Below are 23,945 nucleotides of genomic sequence, written 5' to 3' on the forward strand. Positions count from 1 at the left end.
AAGGCTGGGCTCGGAGTTCGGCGAGGCCCCCTGCCGCTGTGCGGGGCGCCTCGGAGGCTGTGACTCCCCCTCACATCCCCCCAGGGAGGTCCAGCCGGGGGCCGCGTCGCGCCGGGGCGGTTGCCAAGGGCCTACCCCGTCTGCGGCTCTAGTTGCTAGGACCTCCATCTTGAGGCCGCTGGCCGCGGCACCCCCGGAAGGGGTTGCCGAGTGGGGCATTCACTTCCGGTTTGGGGCCTGCAGCGGCGGCGGCGGTGGCGGCGGCGGCGGCGGCGGGTCGGTGTAGAAAATGGCGCTGGTGCAGCGACTCGGGCCTCTCCCCGCGGCGCTACGGAGGGCTTGAGGCTCGCGAGCCTCACTCGCCGCGCCCCACTTGCTCGTGCACTTTACACACATGAGGTGAGCGGGGCGGGGGCCTCCCTCCGGGCGGGAGGAGCCTCGGGCGCTGCCGCAGGGCCCGCGACCGCGGGCTGCAGCGGCGGCGCCGGGCGTCCCCGAGACCTCGGGCCTCGGCGCGAGGGAAACCGGCTGCGCTGCTGCGGAGGCCGGACGGGAGGCCCGGAGGGGCCGCGCTGCGCGGCTGGGGCCGGGCCGGGGGCTGCGGCTCGCCCGCGCCGCCTGACCGCAGTCGGGGTTGCAGCCCCGCAGCTTTGTGAGCCCCCACGGGCTCCCGTCCCCCTCCCCCTCCCCATCCGGCCCCGGCGCGAGCCTCTGCCGCAGCAGCTCCGTTTTCATGCGCATCTCTCTCTCTCCCTTTTTCTTTTCTGTTCCAGAGAATTGGAAGCTAAAGCTACCAAAGACGTAGAAAGAAATCTTAGCAGGTAAGATGGGCGAGCTTACCGCCTCTCGACCTATTAATCTTGTATTTCCACTCTGGCTCGCCCTTGCTGGGTTTAGAAGTTACCCGGTGTCATTTTCTTTCGCACGCAGGGAGCAGACACGGAGAAGAGGCCGGAGGGAATACTGGATGGAGGGATTGCGGGGAGATGCGTAATTACGCGTGTGTTCCTTTCTTTGGGGGGGGAGAAAAAACCACAGCGAAAAGCAATTCTTGTAAACTTAGTTAAAGCATTCTCACCCTTTTAGAATTTAATTAGGGGACTTGTGCATTAATTACTATTGTAAATGGTTGCAGGCATTGTGTGACTCATGATTGAGGCGGCCCTTATGGCGGGCTGTCAAACTGTTTTGGCTTCCCCGTTATTACTTTGTAACTCAAATTGTTGCCTTTATAAAACGATACTATGTGTTTGCATTTTTTTTTCCAACACATTGTAGTCAGGCGGATTCTGTTGCACTGGAAACAGTGTTGCCCTTGAACTTTACCAAGCATAAGCTGCGTTTTGTTTTCTTTTGAAAATACATTTTTATCTACGTTCGGTGTGTGCTCTTTTTATCAGCTGGTAAAATAATTAAAAATCTGTTCCCAGTAAGTGGTTCTCATTCCTCTTGGACCTGAGTGCTTTTGCACTGGTAATTTAAATCATCACCACAAAGGGGTTTTTTGGTCTTTTTAAACGATGCCTTTATGGAAATGTTGAGCTTTATTGAGCTGTAATTGCTTAAGCATCAGGGCATTGCACCGTATTTAACTCTTTTTCACATTCATTTTCTGTCTTACAGTCTTTTCCTTTCTTATTCGCTGCCGTTTTCTTTTGCATCGTATTGGGACACTCAGAGAAACTTCTAGATTAACCTAATCAGTGAGCATCTTTCTTTCACTTGAACAGAATAAAATAAAATTTCTCTGTCTCAGGTCTTAATGTAGTTTGTGCTTGGTGATTGTAAGTTTTATGTTTGTGTTGAGGTTCTTAACATTCACAGTTCAAATCATCTGAATATTTTTTAGCATATAGAATCATTTCAAGCTGCTAGTCTTTTGCGTTTTATAGATATTAATTTGTTAAAGTGATCATTAAAGAATCTGTTCAGTCGGTGAAGGATGGACGTCATCGTCTTACCAAATAAGAGATTTTCTGTTATTCAAAATAATTACAGGATCATTTAAAGGAAATTAAACCCGATGTCACTGACTAAATAACTGTTGGATATTTAAATAAGTTTTGTCAAAAGCTATTAAAGAAATGTTAAGATATGAAACCGTTAAATAAAACAGGTTGAGTTTTTAAGGTGTAATTTCAGAAAGGAGCTTGGAGGTATCAGTCTCTCTGTTTTTGGTTTGTCAGGTAACTATATCAGTGTAATTCTTATGGAGGTTTTCTGGGACTATAAATTAAAAATGGTCTCTACCACAGGTATAATTTTTATATGCTATTACAGTTGGATAGAACTTGGAGTCGCTGTATCAGCTATGTATCAGAGTCTGAATCCCAGCTTTGGCACTTACAATATGACCTTGACTCTTGGCAAATCACTTAGCCTCTCTGTTCCTAATCTATAAAACAAGAGGTTTGGGCCAGCTAGTTGCTAAGGTCTGTTAGGTCCCTAGGGTTTTATAAAAAGGAGTCAAGTGTTGTCCCTGGCCACAGAGAGCATGTGCAATCTAGGAGGAGGACTGTCATGGGTACATAAATAACTAATACAAGGTAGATGATGTAAGAGTCAAAAGAAGATACCATTCCATTCATATACTTAAGTCTCTTCAGTTGGTCAGAAGGAATGAAAAGGAAAAACAACAGGGCACTGTGTACTGAGGACCCTGTGAGAGGGGAACACTTGCTAAAGGTTAAAAGTTTCCTGAGGAGGGAGAGAGATGATTAGGTGGGTAAATGCTTCCTTTCAACTCCATCCTTAGCTCTGTGCTTCCTTTTTCACAAATAAGGAGAGTATATGTTTACCCATTTGTGCTCTCCCCAGGAAGGCATTATCCTATATTCATTCAGTAAACATTTCTTGAGCATCTTATATGTTCCAAATGGAAGACTAGGCACTAGGGAAGGGAAGAATGGAAGTAGCTGAATTTATTGAATGTTTTTTCTGTCTGCCTGGCACACTTTTCTGAAGGTCTTATATTGACTCATCTGATCCTGGAACACTGTGAGGTAGGTACTTTTACTGTTCCTGTTTTATAGGTGAAGATTTTGATGTACAGAGAGGTTAAGTAGCTTTCAGGAGGCCACACCACTGGTATGCTTTGGACTGTATTGTGTTGCCTCACAAGAGGCATGGTTCTTCACCTTGAAAAATTTGAAAAAATCTTTGGGGAGGTACAACCCACACATACAAGCAACACTTCTAGATCAGAATTTCTCAACCTGGGCACTGTTGACATTTTGACCAGATCATTTATTATTGTGAATTCTGCCCTGTGCATTGTGGGATGTTCAGCAGCATCTACCAGAAATACTCAGATGTGACAATCAAAAATGTCTTCAGATACTGCCAGAGGTCCCCTGGAGGGCAAAATCACCCACACTGTTGTAGATCTTCATGTTTCACGAAGATAACCAAACATTTGGATTTTTAACGTTAAATCTTTAAATGTTAAATATCCTTTAATACCATGGAACTCCAAATTCCCATTGTGTAGACCCCCTGTTTGGAAACTCTAGTCTCTGAATGAATGACAAAGTTATATTGCCATTCTCCTTTCCCTTTGCTAAACTGCAAACCCTCAAGACAGCATGCCAGGTAGCCCGTGCCAGTTAAACAAAATTGGCACAATAGATAAGTTTAGTTGCCCACACGAGGTAAACTATCTTAATTTACTGTTGGCCATTAAAATTGTCACTTTTTGTCGGTATCCTGGGCATTCAAAAGAGAACTGTAATGTCTAGATCTGCGAGATTGCCATTGGAACTAAATTTTAAAGAATGGAATGAGTTTTGAAAGGCAGAGGAAAAGGCAATGTAGGAACAACAGCAGAAATGAAGGCACAAAATCCAGAAAGTATAGGGAATTTTGAAATAGCAGTAAGTAGTTCAGTTGGATTGGCGTATAAGGGTGGGGGCAGGTGTAGAGTTTCTTGAATATCAGGTTGAGGACTTCTTGCATAAATCTTACATTGTGGGAAGCTACTAGGTGCTTTTAGGTAGAGTGGTGGTAGGATAGAAAAATGATAACTAGTGATCTGGGCAAGAGGTGTGATGAAGACCTGAATTAAAATGGTAGTAGAAAAGAGGGGAGAGTGTGAGATACTGAAGATGTGGAATCTGGGGTTTGGCAGCTACTTAGTCTGTGATTAGTTGTCTAAATACACGGGGTCTCTATCTTGGCTGGATGGGAGATTGACCCAGCTTCTGAACAGAATAGATGTGAGAACAGAAATAGGAGTTTGGAGAGAAAAGATGGTAAGTTACAGTTTATAGTTGTAAAAAATCTCTTGTAACTCAACTTATCTAACTTAAAATATATATGTATATATATATATATCCAAAGTGATAGAATCATTGAATATTTAGATTTGGACTATGATCCCAGCCAATATTCTGATCCCTTCATTTTACAGATGAGAAAGCTATGGTCAAGGTTATAGTCTCTAACAAGTGACAGAGCTGGGATTCAAACAGGCCTTTTGGCTCTCACTATAGGGTTCTTACAGCTAGGCAGTATTTTATATTGCACAATAGAAAAAAGATAACTTTGGTTTCTCCTTTCTTTCTGAAAATGTGAGAACAATTCCCTCAATATATTTCGTGACCATTTTATTAATTTACTATAACGTAAGGTGTGTTGTCTAAAGTAGAACTACATGCTTCATGTTATGCTGATTTTTTTTCTCCCTAAACCAACCATTAAATGCCATCATTTAAGAGAAGTCGTTAAAGATGCTATGTACCATATAATGTAGCATCTAAATTGGAACGTTTTTATCTGAGACACCTTTACTTGGGACATGCTAAATAAGAAAAGACTAGGGACAGCAGGAGTAAACCAGGGCATTAGGTCTTCCTAGATAAGGTGGACCCTGCTCTTGGAATTCACCAAACTTTATCTGGAAAAAAAAAAAAAAAATCACCTTCTGATTTTGTTAAGCTTTTCTGTTGCTTTCCTGTGATGTAGTTTGTAGGCCAGCAGTTTCATATTAGTTGGTTTCTTTCTAGCTTTATTTGGTAGCTATGTGGTATATCAATTGGTAGAATAAATGAATCACAAACTGTAAGCTTAATTTTAAAATGTGTAACAACCCTCTGGAAGTTTTAAATATAAACATCATTAAAAAATCTGAGTACCATTCTGTAACTCTTGGGAGTTTTGGCATCTGAAGTAAGTGTGCAAGTATAAAATACAGTCCTTTACAGTTCTGTTTTATGACAACCTCAGAAGTATTGCCCATAATTGGAAAGACTAAAATAGATATGGCTGTATATATTCTTGTCAGACTGACTTATGACGTCTCTCACTCAAAATCAAGAAAATGTCCTCTCGTTTAAAAAGTTTAAAAAATCATTCTAATCTTCAGCAAAGTAGCAAGAATAGTGCAGTGAACACCTGTATCTCCACCTAGGTTTACCAGTTACTAATATTTTGCTAAATTTGTTTTATCATGCCCTCTCACCCCTAAATAAGACAACATGTATCTCCCAAGAACAAGGGCATTCTACATAACAGCAATCAAATTATCACAGTCGGGGAAGTTTAACTTTGTTACAGTACTATTTGGTCCATATTCAAATTTTCCCAGTTGTCCTAATAATGTCTTTTATTTTTTATTTATGGATCTTTTTTTGGGGGGGTCGGGTAGCTATTTAATTTTTTTTTTAAATTTATTTTATTTTTGGCTGCGTTGGGTCTTGGTTGTCGCGCGCAGGCTTTCTTTAGTTGCGGCGAGCTGGGGCTACTCTTCGTTTTGGTGCACAGGCTTCTCATCACGGTGGCTTCTCTCGTTGCGGAGCACGGGCTCTAGGCGCGCGGGCTTAGTTGCTCTTCAGCATGTGGGATCTTCCCGGACCAGGGCTCGAACCCGTGTCTCCTGCATTGGCAGGCGGATTCTTAACCACTGCGCCACCAGGAAAACCCCTAATAGTATCTTTTAAAATGTAGTTTGTTCTTTTCTCTCAGTTCTTTAATCCAGGGATGCATTTAGTCATCTGTAATTTCCTTCCATCAGGAGCAGTTCCTTATGCATTTCTTCCCCTTTCATGACATGGACATTTTGGAATAGTCCAGACAAGTTGTTTTTGCAGGCTTCAATTTGGATTTGTCTGGTTGTTTCTGTATGATTAGATTCAGGTTAAACCTTTTTGGCAGGAATATCACAGAGGTGACGTGTTTGTTCTTAGTGCATCACATCAGGTTCTCTCCCTGACCCCTTTGAAGGAAATTAGCTAAAAGTTTGCCCAGTACTTTTACCTTTACACTAGCTGTGTTTCTTCCATTTTAGGATATGCCAAACAATTAGTTGAAACTGAGGTATAATTTTAAGTAGTTGAGGTTACAGTAATTACAATCTTTTTTAAATTGACCAACTATAATGATTGCAGCTTTTTTGAAGGGTTATTCTGAAGGTAGCTCTTCTATTGTTAGACATAAAAGTTGCGTGTTTTTGGCTTTCACCAGTAGTAAATGGAACCCTGGTAAGAAAATGAAACATAGGACTGGGCTTGTGATATGCATTCTTCAGAAGAATACCCCAATGAAATTAGAGTGGCATTGTGCCACCAGAACAGGGTTTCTCATCCTGGATTCCACAGAGGGACCACAGGTGGTATGAGGTAGTTTGAAAAACTGAATGTGTGCTTTAAAAAAAAAAGAAAAAGATGATCCTCAGCATTTATCAGATTTCAAAGGCTCATGGCTCCCCAAATATTAAGAAACATTGTGTTATAGAGAGGATGTTAGAGGAGCTGAATAATGTCAGTAAAAGGGAGATTTTAAGATTTAAAAGGGAGAAAGTAAAATTTGACTAAGGCATAGGTTCTCTCAAAAAGAAAACAAACCCAAAAGACCAACAACATGAAAATACAGTTGTCCCTCAGTATCCGAGGGGGATTGGTTCCAGAACCCGCACCCCAGCCCATAGCAAAATCCAAGGATGCTCGAATCCCTTATATAAAGTGGTATATAGTGTTTGCATATAACCTGTACACATTCTCCTGTGTACTTTAAATCATCTTTAGTTTACTTATAATACCTGATACAATGTAAATACTATGTAAATAGTTGTAAATACAATGTAAATGTTATGTAAACAGTTGCCCATGTATGGCAAATTCAGGTTATGCTTTTTGGAACTTTCTGGAATTTTTTTTGATCCTTGGTTGATTGAATCTGTGGATTTGGAACCCGGGATATGGAGGGCCAACTGTATAGTTTAAATGTCATATTAAGGTGGTCTTATTTTTAAAATGAATTGCATATTCTGTGTGAGCTGGTTATGAAGCAGAAATCCTAACATTTCTACTCTTGTAACTAGGGAAAAGCATTTTGAATTTTAGGCAGTAGTGTGTTGTGTGACCATGACTCAGCTGACTTCCCGTTTCAGATGGAATGTTCAAAACAGATTGAAACTTGGTTAAGGAATTTTATACTTTGAACCTTACAAGATATTTTCTGCAAACAGCAATTGATTGGATTTTGTATAATAACAAACAGGATTAAACCAAGTCACTTGTTTTGCTATTCTTACTAGTGGTTTTGAGTCAGCCAGCATTTATTGAACAGCTTGCTGCAGTGATATTGAATATTTTTATAATTTCGACATCTGTGCTTTGTTGACTTGGGTCCCTTCTTTCTCTTATTCTTTTAGAGTATCCCCCTAAAACACAAGGAAATAGTGCTGTGTGGTGTGAAATATGCACTAATTTAAAATGTATTTTTAAGCATTACTTAGATAATTCACCATACAAAGGCTGTCAGAGAAATATGTTTTACTTAATATTCTTCTTGTGAATCCCTAGGTGATGTGAGGCATATAAATGAGAATCTTACCATGTAAAAATAGAAAGGGACATAAAATGTGCATTCTCTACACTGCTGCAAGTTAATCATGCTCAAGCCACAGTTCTGAGCCTGTCACTCACTATTTCTTAGAAACCTCTGCTGCCTCCCTAGTGACTCTGGAATTGAAGCCCAAACTTTTGTCTGTGCTAAGCTTATCTGTTTAGCTTTATCCCTTCTACCTTTTGCCCTGTCCTCAGTTCCTCCTTCTCTGAATGTCTCCTTCAATTTCTCCCTCAATTTTTTTTCTAACAGCTTTATTGAGATTAAATTCACATACCATAAAGTTCACTCTTTTAAAGTACGTGATTCAGTGGTTTCGTATATTTACAGAATTGTGCAATCATCACAACTACCTAATTCCAGAACATTTTTTTATACCCCCCCCCAAAAAAAAACCCATACCTGTTAGCAATCACTCCCCATTCACTCCATCCCCTGGCAACCACTAATCTATATTCTGTATGGATTTGCCTATTCTGGACATTTCATATAAATAGAATCGTATAATACGTGGCCTTTTGTCTTGCTTGTTTCACTTAGCATGTTTTCACAGTTCATACATGTTGTAGCACATACTTAATTCTTTTTATGGGCAAAAAACATTCCATTGTATAGCTGTACCACATTTTGTTTATCCATTCATCAGTTGATGGGCATTAAGGTTGCTTTCACTTTTGGGCTATTATGAATAGTGATACTGTGAACATTCGTGTGCAAGTGTTTGTGTGGACGTACATTTTCAGTTCTCTTGGGTATATACTTTGGGGTGGAATTGCTGGGCATATGGTAATTCTATGTTTAACTTCTTGAGGAACTGCCAAACTATTTCCAAAGCAGCTGCACCCATTTTACATTTCCACCAGTGGTGTATGAGTATTCCATTTTCTCCACATCCTCACCCATACTTGTTATTGTTCTTTTTGATTATAGTCATTTTAGTGGATGTGAAGTGATATCTTACTGTGGTTTTGATTTACATTTCCCTAATGACTGATAATGCTGAGCATCCTTTCACGTGCTTACTGGCCATTTGTGTATTTGATTTGGAGAAATGTCTATTCAAATCGTCTGCCCATTTTACATTTGGTTATATTTTTATTGTTGAGTTGTAAGAGTTCTTTATGTGTTCTGAATACAAGTCCTTTATTAGATACATGATTTACAAATATTTTCTTCTCTTCTGTGGGTTGCCTTTTCACTTTCTTGATGTCCTTTGAAGCACAAAAATTTAAAATTTTGGTATGGCCGATTTGCTGTCTTAACCATTTTTGAGTGTACATTTCAGTGAAATTAAGCACATTCACAGTGTTGTGCAACTGTCACTGCCAGTGACTCTTTTCGTCTTGCAAAACTGAGGCTCTGTACCTATTAAACAATAACTCCCCATTCTCTCCTCCCCTCTACCCTTGGGAACCACCATTCTACTTTCTGTCTCTATGAATTTGACTGTTATAGGAACCTCTCTTGAGTGGTTCCTAGAACCACTCGTAATATTTGTCCTTTTGTCACTGGCTTATTTCACGTAGCATAATATTCTCAAGGTTCATACATGTTTTAGCACATTAGCCAATTGATTTTTGTATGTTGATCCTGTATCCTGCAGCTGTGCTGAACTCGTGTGTGTGTGTGTGTGTGTGTGTGTGTGTGTGTGTATTTCTTAGGACTTCTATGTATAGCACCATATTAACTGTGAATAAAGAAAAGTTTTATAATTTCCTTTCCAATCTTGGTGCCTTTTATTTCTTATTCTTGCCTAATTTTCCTGACTAGAACCTATAGTAAAATGTTGAATAGGAATGGCAAGAGTGAACATCCCTGTCTTGTTTCTAATCTTAGAGGAAGAGCATTCAGTCTTAACCATTAAGTATAATGTGAACTGTGGGCTTTCTGTAGATGGCCTTTATCAGATTAAGGAAGTTTCCTTCTATTCCTAGTTTGAATGTTTTTGTCTTGTCATGAAAGGGTGTTGGATTTTGTCAGATGCTTTTTCTGTGTCTATTGAGATCATGTTGGTTTATCCTTTGTTCTATTAATGTTGTATTACATTGATTTTCATATGTTAAACCAACTTTGCATTCTTGGGATAAATCCCTTTTGGGCAAGGCATATAGTCCTTATTATATGTTGCTAGATTCAATTTATTAGTCTTCTGTTAAGGATTTTTGAGTCTGTGGTCACAAGGGTTATTGATCTGTAGTTTTCCTTTCTTGTGATATCTTTGTCTTTTGGTACCGGGTATGGTCTGGTTTGGAATCTAGAATCTGGGGTCTTGAGCTGTTTGGTTTGGCATCTACCTCATTCTGCATTGTGCATTAATAATTGTTTTTACATATCCAGTTCCATTTTTTCTTTTTAATTTTTTCCCACTTTATTAAGGTATGATTAACAAAATCAATTCCATTTTCTTTTTCCCCCCAGCAGTTAGTGCATTGCCCGTGTATGTGTGTGTGTTTTATTGAGATATAATTGACATCTAACTTTGTGCAGGTTTAAGGTGTACAGCTTGCTGATTTGAAATATTTATATGCATGTTTACCCTTGAACAACATGGGTTTGAACTGTGTGGATTTTTATATGTGGATTTTTTTTTTTCCACTAAATACATATTACAGTACTACACAATCTGTGGTTGGTTGAATCGGTAGGTGTGGAACTGTGCGTTTGGAGGGCCAACTGTAAAGTTATATGCAGATTTTTGACTGCATGTGGTCAGTGCCTCTAACCCCTGCATTGTTCAAGGGTCTACAGTATTCCAATACGATTACCATTGAAGCATTAGCTAACACCTCTATCATGTCACATAATTATCATTTCTTTTTTGTGGTGAGAACATTTAAAATCCAGTCTCTGAGCAACTTTGAAGCATATAACATAGTATTGTTGACTATAAACACTATTCATTAGATTTCCAGAACTTATTCCCCTTAGTTTCAGGAGTTGCAGGTTTGTACTATTTAACAACATCTCCTCAATTCTCCTATCCCCCAGCCCCTGGTAACTGCAAGTTCAGGTTTTTTAGAGTCCACATATGAGTGATAATCATATAGTATTTGTTCTCTGTCTGACTTACTTTACTCAGCGTAATGCCCTTAAGGTTCGTCCATGTTGTTGCAAATGGCAGAATTTTCTTCTTTCTCGAGGCTGAATATTATTCCTTTGTATGTGTATACAACACCTTCTTCATTCATTCATGGACACTTAGGTTGTTTCTGTATCTTGTGAATAATGCTGCAGTAAACATGGGAGTGCAGATATCTTTTTGATATCCTGTTTTCATTTCTCTTGGATATATACCCAGAAGTGGGATTGCTGGGCCATTAGTAGTTGTATTTTTAGTTTTTTAAGGAACCTCCATACTGTTTTCCATAGTGGCTGCACCAATTTACATTCCCACCAACGGTGCACAAAGGTTCCCTTTTCTGCATGTCCTCGCCAACACTTGTTACACTTGTTACCTCTTGTCTTCTTGATGACAGCCATTCTAAGAGGTGTGTCAATTCCATTTTCTGCTGTATGCTCTCCTTTCTTTGGTCGCAGTCTTCTTTGTGTTCTAACGTTAGTTTAGTGCCATATTTTGTACCTAGTTTCTTGTAGCTAATGTTTAGTGTACACTTATGTGCATCTCTTAAGCACTTCCTCTGCATTACCTAATTTAATCTTCACAACAACCCTCTCAGGGAGGTGCAGTTTAAGACCTCTTATAAACGAGGAGATGGAGGCTTTAGAGAAATTAAACAAGTTGCTTACACAAGTCGGTAGTGGAGCTGAGATTTAAGCCCACATCTCTTTGGGATCAGAGCCAGAGCTCTTAACCTCGTGCTGTGCTGCCCAGGAAATGCTTGTTTGAATAGATTGGATTTAAACTGGTCCTTAAAGAAGTAGAATGTGGGTAGAAGAAAGAGTGACAGGAGTGCATGTGTGGTGATGGATGGGGTTAGAGTGTTAGTAACAGCAGGGAAGAAGGAATTGGTATTAAATTGGAGTACTAATATAAGTAGAACTGGTTTTTGTCCCCAGAACAGTAATTAGTTCTATTTGGAAGAGTGAGATTAACATCTGAAATAATTAGAAAATGAGCATTGTTTAATTAGAGGTCAAGGGTGAGTTTTGTATGAGTTGGAAAGAATTATGAAGGAACTAGTAATTGTTAAGCCTCAAAAGAGGAGCAGATTTAGGAGAGTAGTTTAGCAAACCAGATTTGGGGTCAGCCTTTACCATTGTCTTATACTATACAGGTCACTTAGAGCTTCCAATCCTTGGTTTCTTTTAGTGTCAAATGGGAATAACATAAATTCTGTGTTTTGGCGTTGTGGGTTCAAAATGGATGATCTCTTCAGAGCACCTTGTAAACGGTACAGTGCTCCTGTTACTACGGTGGGGGGTTCCAGTTCTTTTAAAATTTTAATATCACTATCCTCGACCTGAGCTTTTTATTTGAAAATAATTTCAGTCCGAGAGAAATTTTACAAGAATAGACAAAAAATTCCTGAATAGCCTCCATCTGTGTTCCTCAAATGGTGATATTTAACCACCTTTGCTTTCTCATTCTCTTTTACATGCATACTGGGTTTTTTCCTGAACCATTTGAGAGTAACTTAGAGACATGATGTCCCTTTACCCCTAAAAACTTATTTATTTCCTAACATACTCAGCCATAAAAAAAGAATGAAATAATGCCATTTGCAGCAACATGGGTGGACCTATGTTGCTGCAAACATAGGTTATCATACTAAGTGAAGTAAGTCAGAGAAAAACAAACATTATATGATATCGCTTATATATGTAATCTAAAAAAATAATACACATCAACTCATTTACAAAACAAACAGACTCAGACATAGAAAACAAACCTATGGTTACTGAAGGGGAAGGGAGGGAGGGATAAATTAGGGATTTGGGATTAGCAGATACACACTACTATATATAAAATAAACAACAAGGACCTGCTGTATAGCACAGGGAACTATATTCAATATCTTATAGTAACCTATAATGGAAAAGAATCTGAAAAAGAATGTGTGTGTGTGTTTGTGTATAAACTGAATCACTGCTGGACACCTGAAACATTGTAAATCAACTATATTTCAATTTAAAAATAAAATAAATATTTCCTAAATTCAAAGACATTTTCTTAGTAACTACAGTGCCATTATCAAAATTGGAAAAGTATTATTCAGTACAGTCTTAATAGCAAATCTGCAGATCTTACTCAAATTTTGCCAGTTGTCTCAGTAATACCTTTTAGAGCAAATTTAAAAAAACAAAACTTCTTTCTGGTCAGAGATTCGATCTAGGAATACAGGCTGCATTTAGTTTTCAAGTTTGTTTAGTCATCTGTATTCTGGAACAGTTTCTCAGTCTGTCTTTGTTTTTGAAGACCTTGATATTTTTTAAAGAGTACAGGTTAGTTATTTGGTAGAATGTCCCTCAATCTATATTTGTCTGATGTTTTCTCTTGATTAGATTTACATTATGTGTTTTTGGCAGGAATAGCACAGGACTGATGTTGTTTTGCTTAGTGCCTCATATAAGGAGGTGCATCATGTCCATTTATCTCATTATTGGCGGTGGTAACTTAAACTACTTGGGTAAGTTGAATACCAACTACTTGGTATATGTCAGGTTTCACCACTGTAAAGTTAGTACTTTCTCTTTGTAATTAATAATTATATTGTTGGGAGTACTTTGAGACTATGTAAATGTATTATTTCTCATCAAGATTCTTGCCTGAGTCAATGGATTGCTAAATAGTGATTTTCTAAGTCCATTATTTTTGCTACATTAGTTGACATTCTACTGTATGATCTGTCCCTTTACCCTGTTAATTCATCCATTCATTCATTTATTCATATCAGTAGGAACTCATGGATTCTTCATTTATTCAGTGGGTTGTAATCCTTTACTAGCATTATTTTATTGCTTAGTTTATGAGGCCAGTAGAAGCCCCCTTCAAGCTCAACCTCCTACTTTTTGAGGAGATCCAGACTATGTATCATCTGTATCTTCACTGCTATCTCATCATATCCTATTTTCTTATTTTCTCTTCATTCTTAAGAGGAAGATATGCTGACTTCACTACCACCTATGCTTCACTACCTGCCTATGCTTTATGGTTCAAAATCAAGTGCTATCTAGAAATACACAGTGTTGCTGCCACCCTGTCTTTTGTCCTCTTTCTCCACATATTTCTATCACAAATAGGTATTTTTATTAGTTTCTGTATGTGTGTGCTTCTAGAATTCCTTTACGCAAATACAAGCATATGGGGGATATATATTCCTATCTCTTCCCCACTTTTAACACAAAAGATAGTATACTGAACCTTAGTTTTTTCCCTAGTTAACTATATACCTTTCAGATCCTTTCATATCAGAATATGGAGGCCTTCCTTATCTGTTTTACAGCAGCATAGTTATTCCATTTTATGGATGTATCAATTTTATTTGACTACTTTAGCATTTGCAGGTATAAACTATCTGTGACTGTAAACAAGCTTCTCTTGTGTTACCCCATCTATTATCACCTTCTCTGATACCTTTATTCCTTAACCCCTTTTCTACTTCCAAATAAGTACTAGTCTTCCTTATTTAAAAAAAAAAACTTCAGTTTTATCCTGGTTTTTTTTTTCATATCATGGCTAAATTTTTGAAAATCTGATGACTCTTAACCTCTTTTGCAGCAGTTTGGTTTCCATCTTTACTATCTGGTGAAATTATAGCTTTGAAGGTTACCAGTGACTTCCTGTTGTGTGGTGCTAGACTGGCTTTGGTGATTAATTTAGGCATAGGAGGACAAGAAGGAGGAAAAAAGAGGCTGACAAGCAGATAGGAAAAGGGGAAGCAGGAAGGCTGGGAGAATACAGAATAAAGTGTAAGGGAAAAAATAGGTGAACATTTTTTGGCAGAAGATGTGAAATTATTTTCAAAACTAGCTTGTAACATACAGCTGGCTTCTGTGTGAAGGTGAGCTGACTTATGGTAAGTTGTGACTGATAGGCTAGTTGGGCCCTGTGGAAAGTAACCCCCTATTTTCTATTATCATTTCTTTTTTTTTTTTTTCCTTTTTAAAATTAATTAATTTATTTATTTTTGGCTGTGTTGGGTCTTCGTTTCTGTGCGAGGGCTCTCTCTAGTTGTGGCAAGCGGGGGCCACTCTTCATCGCGGTGCGCGGGCCTCTCACTGTCGCGGCCTCTCTCGTTGCGGAGCACAGGCTCCAGACGCACAGGCTCAGTAGTTGTGGCTCACGGGCCTAGTTGCTCCGTGGCATGTGGGATCTTCCCAGACCAGGGCTCGAACCCGTGTCCCCTGCAGTTAGCAGGCAGATTCTCAACCACTGCGCCACCAGGGAAGCCCCTCTATTACCATTTCTAACAGCAGAGCCTCCATTTAAAAATTTTTGCTTTCTACAGTCTGGAGTTGTCATTAACCTGTCTCTCTTTTGTCATTCTTATTAATATTGTCAGCTATTCCAATTTCTTGTGATTATCTTGGATTTATTCTTTGCTATTCATTTCCACTTGCCACCACCATGGTTCAGGACATAGCACTTTTACTTGGATTACTGCAACAGTCTTCTCACCCTATTTAGCAAATTTATTTCCTACTTTTACCCAGTGTTTTTCCTCCCTTTTCTATCCCAGTCAACACTGGCCCCTGAAATTGCCATGCTAACAGGTCTCCATGCTTTGCTGGTGTCCATGCCCTTTTGTGCTCCCTTGCTTGAAAAAGCCCACCTCTCTTTAGAAATCCTGCCTCTTCTTTAAGACCCAGATCAACTTCTTACTGCTCAATGAAGCTTTGCTTAGCTGTGACAGCTCATATGCATGTCTTATTTTCCTGAACTTGCTTATGGCCTCTACCAAATGATTTCCTGTTTCCATGTTGCGGGTGTGTCCAGTTGTTGTTCCTACAAAATTGTAGTTTAAAACCATGTATTCTACTTGGGTTCTCCCAGTACACAGCAGACTGCTTGACTTTAGGAATCCCCAGGCACATTCTTATTGATTTATTGATTAAACATTGTGTAGGTTATTATTAAATGATTTTGGATGCAGAGAGTCAGATCATCCAGGTACCTTGAGGATCTGCTTCCTTGCTATCCTGTGGGTGTGTACTTTTTTTAATGGGATTTTGTTTTTGTTTTTCTAACAAATGATATACTGATCTGGACCTTGACCTTTTTTCAACTCAGCAGTGTGTCTTAGAGATCTTTTCTGTAAGGCCACATTTGGGGGGGGTTCCCCAAGACCACCCTCAGGTTTGATGATTCACTAGGAAGGCTCACAGGATTCAGCCATATAGTCATACTCATGGCTGTGAATCATTACAGTGAAAGTATACAAAACAAAATCCGTAAAGGGAAAAGACACATTGGACAAAATCCAGAGGAAACTAGGTGTAAGCTCCCAAGATTTCTGTCCCTGTGATGTCACACAGGATGTGCTTAATTTCTCTAGCATCAAATTATGATAACATATGTAAACTGTCTACCAGGAAAGCTCATTAGAAATTCAGTGACTAGGGGTTTTCTTAGGGGCTGGTTATGTAGGTACCCTCTGCCTAACGTGTACCAAAATTCCCAACTGCCATAAGAAAAGTAGGCTTTCAGCATAACTCTACTGTTTGTACTAAGCTTACCCATATCAGTTAGGGATTGGTGGGAACCTCCCTGAAATCCAAGTTCCTTGACACCAGCCAGTGGCCAACCTTGCAGTCCTTTCTTAGGATCACAGTCTCAAACCTGCTGTGTTAATAACTCCTTTCTGCACACCATGGAAATCTATAACTCCCCTCCTTTTTTTTTTTTTTTTTAAACTAATGCGTAGTATTTCATGGTATGAGTACATTATGATTTGTTTAATTTTTCCCTATTGATTGGCTTTTAGGCTATTATTTCACAGTATCTATTTTTGTACATTTCCTTTTGTAGAAGCTTAGATTGAAATTGATGGGTCATAAACATAGTGACATTTAAAAGTTTAGTATTAATAGATACTTCTAAGTTGCTCACCAGAGGTCCTTGCTAGTCCGTATCCAACAGCAGTTTACAAGAGTATCCTTTGGAAGTGATTGCTTTTAATGATACTCCTTTTGGGAATGTAGGGAAAACTGACCAAGCATCAGGAAGAGCAGTTCCAGGATGGGCTTTCTAGATCCCAGGTCTGCCTTGCTGCCATTATGGACACTTGTCTTACCCATTCTCTTCCTGTTCCCAAGACACTTGGTTCACACAGTTATCTGCTTCATCTATCTCTAATCTCCCACCTTGTTGCCTTTAATCATTTGAGTGGAGGCTTGTGGTCATTTTTGTCTTTTATTATGGAAAATTTCAAACGTACACAAAAATAGAACAGAATAAAGAACTTTCATATACCTATTACCCAGTTTCAGCAATTGTCAACATTTTGTCAATCTTGTTTCATTTTTCTGTTTTCCTTTTTTGGGAAGATGGGGTGGGGCCTGGAGTAGTAAAAGCAAATCCTAGACATGATGTTTTTAAAAAACATTTTTTTGGTACTAATTTACAAAAATAATGCATGTTTACCATAACATTTTCCATGGGGATATGCTTTTTAAAAAAGTCACAATTTCCCCAAACAGTTGGTTCAGTTGTGAGGTTACTCTGATGTCCTAGTTCAGGAGGGTATTTCCTCATGTCTTTCCTTAAATTTGTATAAAGTTATACAAATGTACAGACAACTTTAAAAAAATACGGGCTAACACTGTTCACAGTTCTGCAAATTGCTTTTTTTTCATTGAACAATGTTAGGGACATTCCTTCAAATCAATAAACAGATCAACTTCTTTTCAATACAATATGCTATGCTATTATAAAGCCATTTCTTTATTGATGGACATTCAACTTTTCTGCTTTTCAGCTCTTGTGAACCTTGCAGTGAACCTTCATACGCATATGGCCTTGTGTACTAGTGCTTTATTTCTGTAAGACACATTCTGAAGCATGGGGTGGCTGGTTAGATTATGTCTTCCTTCCTTCCTTCCTTCCTCCCTCCCTCCCTCCCTTCCACCCCCCCCCCCCCCCCCCCCAGCTTCCCTCCCGCACCACGAGGTATCTTAGTTCCCCAGCCAGGGATTGAACCAGTGCCCCCTGCAGTGGAAGTGCGGATTCTTACCCACTGGACCACCAGGGAAGTCTCAGATTATGTGTAACTTTAATTTTTAAAACTGTTACCACAATACTTTCCAAAAGGTTATAGTAGTTTTCTACCAGTAATATAAGCAAGAACCTCTTAACTTTCATTTTTGCCAGCACTGGATATTATTATTCTTGAACATTTTTGCCAATGAAATTAGTATAAAAAAATAGTGTAGCATTATAGTTTTTTGCCTTTATTAGAAAGAAAACTCAGCAATTTATTTTAAAAAATAATATATTGAATTGGCTTTATACTAGGAAGTACAAAGCTTGGTTCAATACTAGAAAATCCATCGATAGAGTTAATCTTATCAGTGATCAAAAGACAAAAATTCTGTAACCATTTCAATAGATACAGAAAAAAAATCTAACAGAATATAGCATGCATTCATGACTGAATCTCCGAGCAAACCAGAAACAGAACAGCCTTTTACTTTTTTTTTTTGGCTGCGTTGGGTCTTCGTTGCTGCGCATGGGCTTTCCTCTAGTTGCGGCAAGCGGGGGCTACTCTTTGTTGCGGTGCGTGGGCTTCTCATTGCGGTGGCTTCTCTTGTTGCAGAGCACAGGCTCTAGGCGCGCGGGCTTCAGTAGTTGTGGCACTTGGACTCAGTAGTTGTGGCTCGCGGGCTCTAGAGCACAGACTCAGTAGTTGTGGTGCACGGGCTTAGCTGCTCCGTGGCATGTGGGATCTTCCCAGACCAGGGCTCGAACCCGTGTCCCCTGCATTGGCAGGCAGATTCTTAACCACTGCGCCACCAGGGAAGCCCTAGCCTTTTACTTTTTAAATATTAAAATTTAATATTAATACTGGAAAAATTTTAATATTTAAGTTTTTGAATACTTACATGGCTCAGAAACTAAAATACTGTATGAAAAGGTTTATACAGTGAGATCTCCCTTCCTCTCGGGCCCCAGATGCCTAGTTCCTTCTGCTTCCTCCCTCACAATTACTGTTAGTTTCTTAGGTGTTCTTTTAGAGTCATTTTAGACACATACAGATGAATATGACTACATAGGCTCTCTCGCTTTATACACAAATGATAGAATACTATGTACTCTGTCATGCACCTTTCATTTTTCATGAGTGTTTTTTTAAAAAAGACAGGCATTTTTGCTCACTTCTGGTAGCTTTTTAGCTACTCTCCTACTTCTCTCTCTTCTTAAACAAACAAAAAAACCCCCACAAAAATATTGAACTCCTCAAATATGGACCTTACAACTATTCACTAGTTGTGGTCTAGTTGTTTCTCCCACATTGTCCTCCCACAAACATTCATAAAATAAAAAATACTGAATTTGCTGTCTTAAATATCACCAATGCCTGGTCCCCTCTTGTTAAAACCAGTGGTTGTTCAGTCTTTGTCTTTGAGTCTTTTGCAGTTCTTGCTCCTGATTATACACCCCATGGTTTTTGGAACTCCAATACTTTGTATTTCCTGTAGTACATTGTTCTTAAGTGTTCTTATAAAAGGTGGAAGGAAATAAGAAAAGGATTGTGGAGGCACACAGTCTGGAGAAAAGATAAAAGTGAGAAGATCTATCGCTTAACCTATCTAAAGGAAAAGGATTATTCTCTGTGGCTTCTGAAAAGAGAGCTAGTACTTTGGGAGGTATTATGGTGTAGGGGAAAGGAAGGACCATGACTTTGAGAACCAAGATTTGAATCCTTACTCCACTGTATACTAGCCATATGACCTTGGACAAGTCACTTAACCTTTCTAAGCTTCAGTTTCTTCATCTATAGAAGGGAAACCTGTCCCTATCATTTAAAAAAAGTGACAAATGGGAAAATAAACTGCCCAGCATAGTCACTGTAACATTTTAATCACTCAGAGGTTTGTTCTCATTCCTAGATCCAGAACTTGCATATTTAAGATATTTTGCTACTAACTTTCAAGGGATGAATGATTGCTGACTGGAATGTTGTCTTTGTGGAGCATGTGCAACTTAGCATGTACAGCATGGACAACTTAGACCTATCAAATCCATCAACCCTTATTCCTTTTGATAGATATGGTGAAAGAATCAAATATCTTAAATGACTCTCTACTAGCATTTAAATTCTGAAAGTCGAAGTGTTTGGGTATATTTATATATTTTTTTCCAGTTGGCTTTCTGAAGGAGATGTGGGAAAAGTGTGGTTAGTTGGTGGTGATGACAGTGTTGAAGAAGAGAACTTTTTTCTCTTATGCTTCTGGTATCAACTGATACTATAATATTTCCTTGAGGAAATATGGTTCATCTTTTAAGTACTAAAGAGACCAGTTTTGGTCAGGAAAACATTTGCTAATGTCATCAAAAAGTCTTCAAAATGAAGTTTGAGAAGGGAGAAAAAAATTCCGGGTAAATAGTAAAGGAACATCCTGTAGAGTAAAATTATAGTGATGTAGAACAAGGTTAGAAAAGGACTTGTCTGTAATTCACAGGCAAACACAAAGAACAAATGCTAAAGATTCCTGAGTTTCTGCATAATAAGTGACCTTAAATATCTTGACAAAAGTAGAGTGAGTACAGTCTTAGAGATGCCACTGAGAATTGGTGAGCGGGGTTCCTGACTAGGCATTTGAGTTGCTTACTCAAATGTGTTAAGTAAGCATTCTTCATTTAAACCTTACAAAAATGCTAGGAAGTAGATGCATACGGTAATTTATCCCCAGTTTTGATGACGAAACTGAGGCTGAAGGAGTTTAGGTATTTGGAGCTAGTACACAGCTTTGGTTGAGTAACATGACAATGATGTCACTTATTTGCTTTTGTTTACGAATTTACTCTTTCTCTCACATGCTGTGGCTATCTCAGCCTTGGCTCCCAGGATTACAGTGAGTGAGCTTGCTCACTCTCATCACCTCCCTCACACAGAACGCTAGAGAATGAGTCATGGTTACAGTTGGCTTGAATCTGTTTTGCTACTCTATTAGCCACATGACAGTGCTGCTTTGAACAAAACGGAATGAAATACAGCAACAGTTATCATCCTCTTCTTCCAACTTCTGATTTTAGCAGTTGTATACTTTACTAAATTATCATCAATTTACATAATGTCACTCATTTTGTTTTTCATGGTCTCCCTGCATCTCCTCTCAGTTTCTTCCATCAGCAAAGCCAACTTAAGTTTTGTGTAATCTCAATGGGATGCACCTATAGCACCCCTTCTAGTTTTGTATGTATTTGTCTGTGTTTCCCATTTTATCTTCTACTGCATCCCCACTGCCATATGCATTCCAGCCTTAATAAATTATTTACAGTTTCCCAAGTGTCTCGTTCATGTCCCTTGAACCTTCTCTGCCTGGTATTCATAATGTCCCCTCTGGAAAGCTTCCTCAGGGCAGAGTTAGGTACTTTTTCTTTGTGTATTGATTTTCTTTAAGTATCTCGTGATTTTTGGTTGTCTGTTGATATTATGAATGAAGGTTTAGGTTCTAGACTCTAGGGTAATTAATGTAGGTAACTTGAGTATGGTTCCTCCAACTTTGTGTAGATTTCATTACCCAGTAGCCCCCTACCTTGAAAGGGTTGGGGGATGCTGATGGGGAGCCCTGTGTATGTGAAGGGTGTTGATTGTTAGGCTTCACTTTAGAGTTGTTTTTTTGGTTTTAGGCTTGATTTAAATGCATTTGCTACCTGTGGCCATGTAGCCATATAGGAATGGAAAGTGGATGGAAAGAGCTGAGTAGTTGTGGCCTTTCTATTCCTTATGCAGTCTTTGCTCTGTGCCTATTTCTGCTAAACCAGCTCTAATCTTGGAGCCTCTCTGGAGCTCTACCAGAGGATGGCACATGCAGCCATTTAAGACTTCTCTTGTGTTTATTCTTAGGTTGCAGCTTCCTTTGCTCTTGTTTATTCATCAGCTCTGAATAGATTTAGTACCCTTTTCCCTATCATTTCAGTGAGGGAGAGTAGAAAGGAGAAGACAAATACATTTGCCCATTCATTTTGAAATCCCGAGCCAGAGGTTCTGTTGACAAATTTGAACATTTCTGATTTTAAGAATTGAAACAAACTTACATATGTTAGTGCATTATGGATTGTTTCCCAAGTATTGATAGAATAGTTTAGAATGTTTATAGGATATGAAATTAGTATAATGCTAAAATACAAGTCATCTATTTATGAATAAGTTGTGTTCTAAAAATAGGTATAAAGCTTTTTAGAACAAGGAGAGCTGAAGATACCCCAGATACCTGGTCAGGAGAGGATTGTGGGGAAGGTTCCAGGCATTGCCATTAGCTACTAATTGATAATTGGGGCCAGAAGCAAGGTAACTCTGCTCATGAGATGTTGTTTACATTCTAGAATTGGAGGAAGTTGCTTGTTTCCCAGTGTAAAATTTGCTAACTTTAGGTTGTCTTCCTTGATATAACATTAAGATAAAAGCTCTACTACTTGTGGCTTACTAAAGAAAAGTACTGTGCAGTGGCTGTATAGTTAGACTGAGGTTGCAAGTTGTGTTTTATTTCAATGAATGATAAAAGAATAATTTGCCATGTCTTTACTTCTAATAAGAGTGAAAATGAATCTATATGCAACATTACTGTTATTAATTCATTTTGGGAAAGTTAATTGCAACTGTGTGGTTCAGGGATTTAGTGCAAGAAGAAGAACAGTTGATGGAAGAAAAGAAAAAGAAAAAAGACGACAAGAAAAAGAAGGAAGCTGCTCAAAAGAAGGTAGTATATGTATAAACTAATTATTTATATTAAGCAGTTTAAACATAGATTAAAAAAGAAAATTACTCTTATCGGATTATTTAAAGCATTTGATTTAATGTTTTAACTTCAGTGGAGATTCATTTTAATATTTAATGTCTTTGAATATGCATTAATAGTAACTTGTTAAGTGTGTACAATTTAATGCATAGTTATTTGATTTTGCCAATAATTTTTTTCGAAGGTAAGTGCTTTGCATAGGTCTTTATTTTTCGATTAGGTGTTCCTAGGTTTTCATAATACATCATTTTATAGTGAGAAGAGCATGGAATTTGTAGCTGCATAGAGAGGCTTTGAAATCGGGCTCACCCACATAGCATACAGAACAGTGTGGCCTTCAACTTTATTTAGCCTCTCTGGGCCTTAGTTTCCTTATGTTTTGTAAAATGAGAGTTGAATAAAGTAAGTTAATGTAATACATACACATAATAGAAAATAAAGTAATAAAGGAAATAGTAATAAACAATAGGAAACAAAGTGTCAATTTCCTTTTCTCTTTTTATTTAGTACCTGGGCTGATTTTTTTAATTTGCAGATTATGTTAGGATATTTAAAAATAAGCCAAAGACATAATTGCTGCAAAAGATCTTTAACCAATACATTAATCAAAAACTGTAATCAAAGCAACACAAATTGCAGAAAAATAAAAGATGCCTGTAAAGATTTTTCCAAATTAATACTAGAGGCTGATGACAGTTAACTGAGTTAGGCACTCATCTCCTACTACATCAACGTTTCAAGGACCTTAAAAATGTTCCAGAAGACCCAGTGATGTTACTGTTCCATTTCTGTATTCTAATGAAAAGTTATGATTTTAATTTTTAATATATACCTTTCTTGTGCTAGGAACTGGATATAGACTAGAGCAACATAGTTATCTCCACACTATTTAGTAGAGAAAAACAGGATACAAAACTATGGCAGGTAGGGATCTGTTGAAGCACAGAGAGAAGTGCTTAACTCAGCCTGAAATGGGGTAGAGGGACAGGGAAATTTTCTTAGAATAGAAATTAGCCAAGTGAATAAGGAGCAGAATGGAAAATGATTCCAGCAGTATAAACTGAGAATTAAGTGTCTATAGCCTGTATGTGTTAAAGTATGGGTTTTGATTGCAGGGGGTGGTGGTGGGAAGGAGCCAAGTGTAGAAATGTCAGGATGAGACTGGAAGGGTTGGTCATAACTGTTGGCACTTCTCCCATTTTGGCCATCGGGTGTTGGGGAAAACACCAAAGACATTTTAG

At 38.6% G+C, this 23,945-nt stretch overlaps 1 protein-coding gene across 7 annotated transcripts in view; it reads left to right on the forward strand.

The window, feature by feature from the left end:
• The first annotated feature begins 239 nt into the window (after positions 1–239).
• The window catches only part of TNRC6A (trinucleotide repeat containing adaptor 6A), a 97,422-nt gene continuing 73,716 nt past the window's right edge, over positions 240–23,945 (forward strand). For 6 of the 7 annotated variants that reach the window (XR_009703534.1, XM_061210027.1, XM_061210030.1 and 3 more), the window contains exons 1-3: positions 240–399; positions 774–821; positions 22,578–22,665. Coding sequence is in view for 6 of the 7 variants with exons in the window: in XM_061210027.1 (XP_061066010.1) it covers positions 395–399; positions 774–821; positions 22,578–22,665 (141 nt within the window). In the remaining variant the exon portion in view is untranslated. Of the gene's footprint in view, positions 400–773; positions 822–930; positions 991–22,577; positions 22,666–23,945 lie in introns of all 7 variants that reach the window. The other variant, XM_061210032.1, reaches the window with a different exon arrangement.

The sequence above is a fragment of the Eubalaena glacialis genome, chromosome 13 (genome assembly GCF_028564815.1).
Source record: "Eubalaena glacialis isolate mEubGla1 chromosome 13, mEubGla1.1.hap2.+ XY, whole genome shotgun sequence".
In the NCBI taxonomy this organism is placed as follows: Eukaryota; Metazoa; Chordata; class Mammalia; order Artiodactyla; family Balaenidae; genus Eubalaena; species Eubalaena glacialis.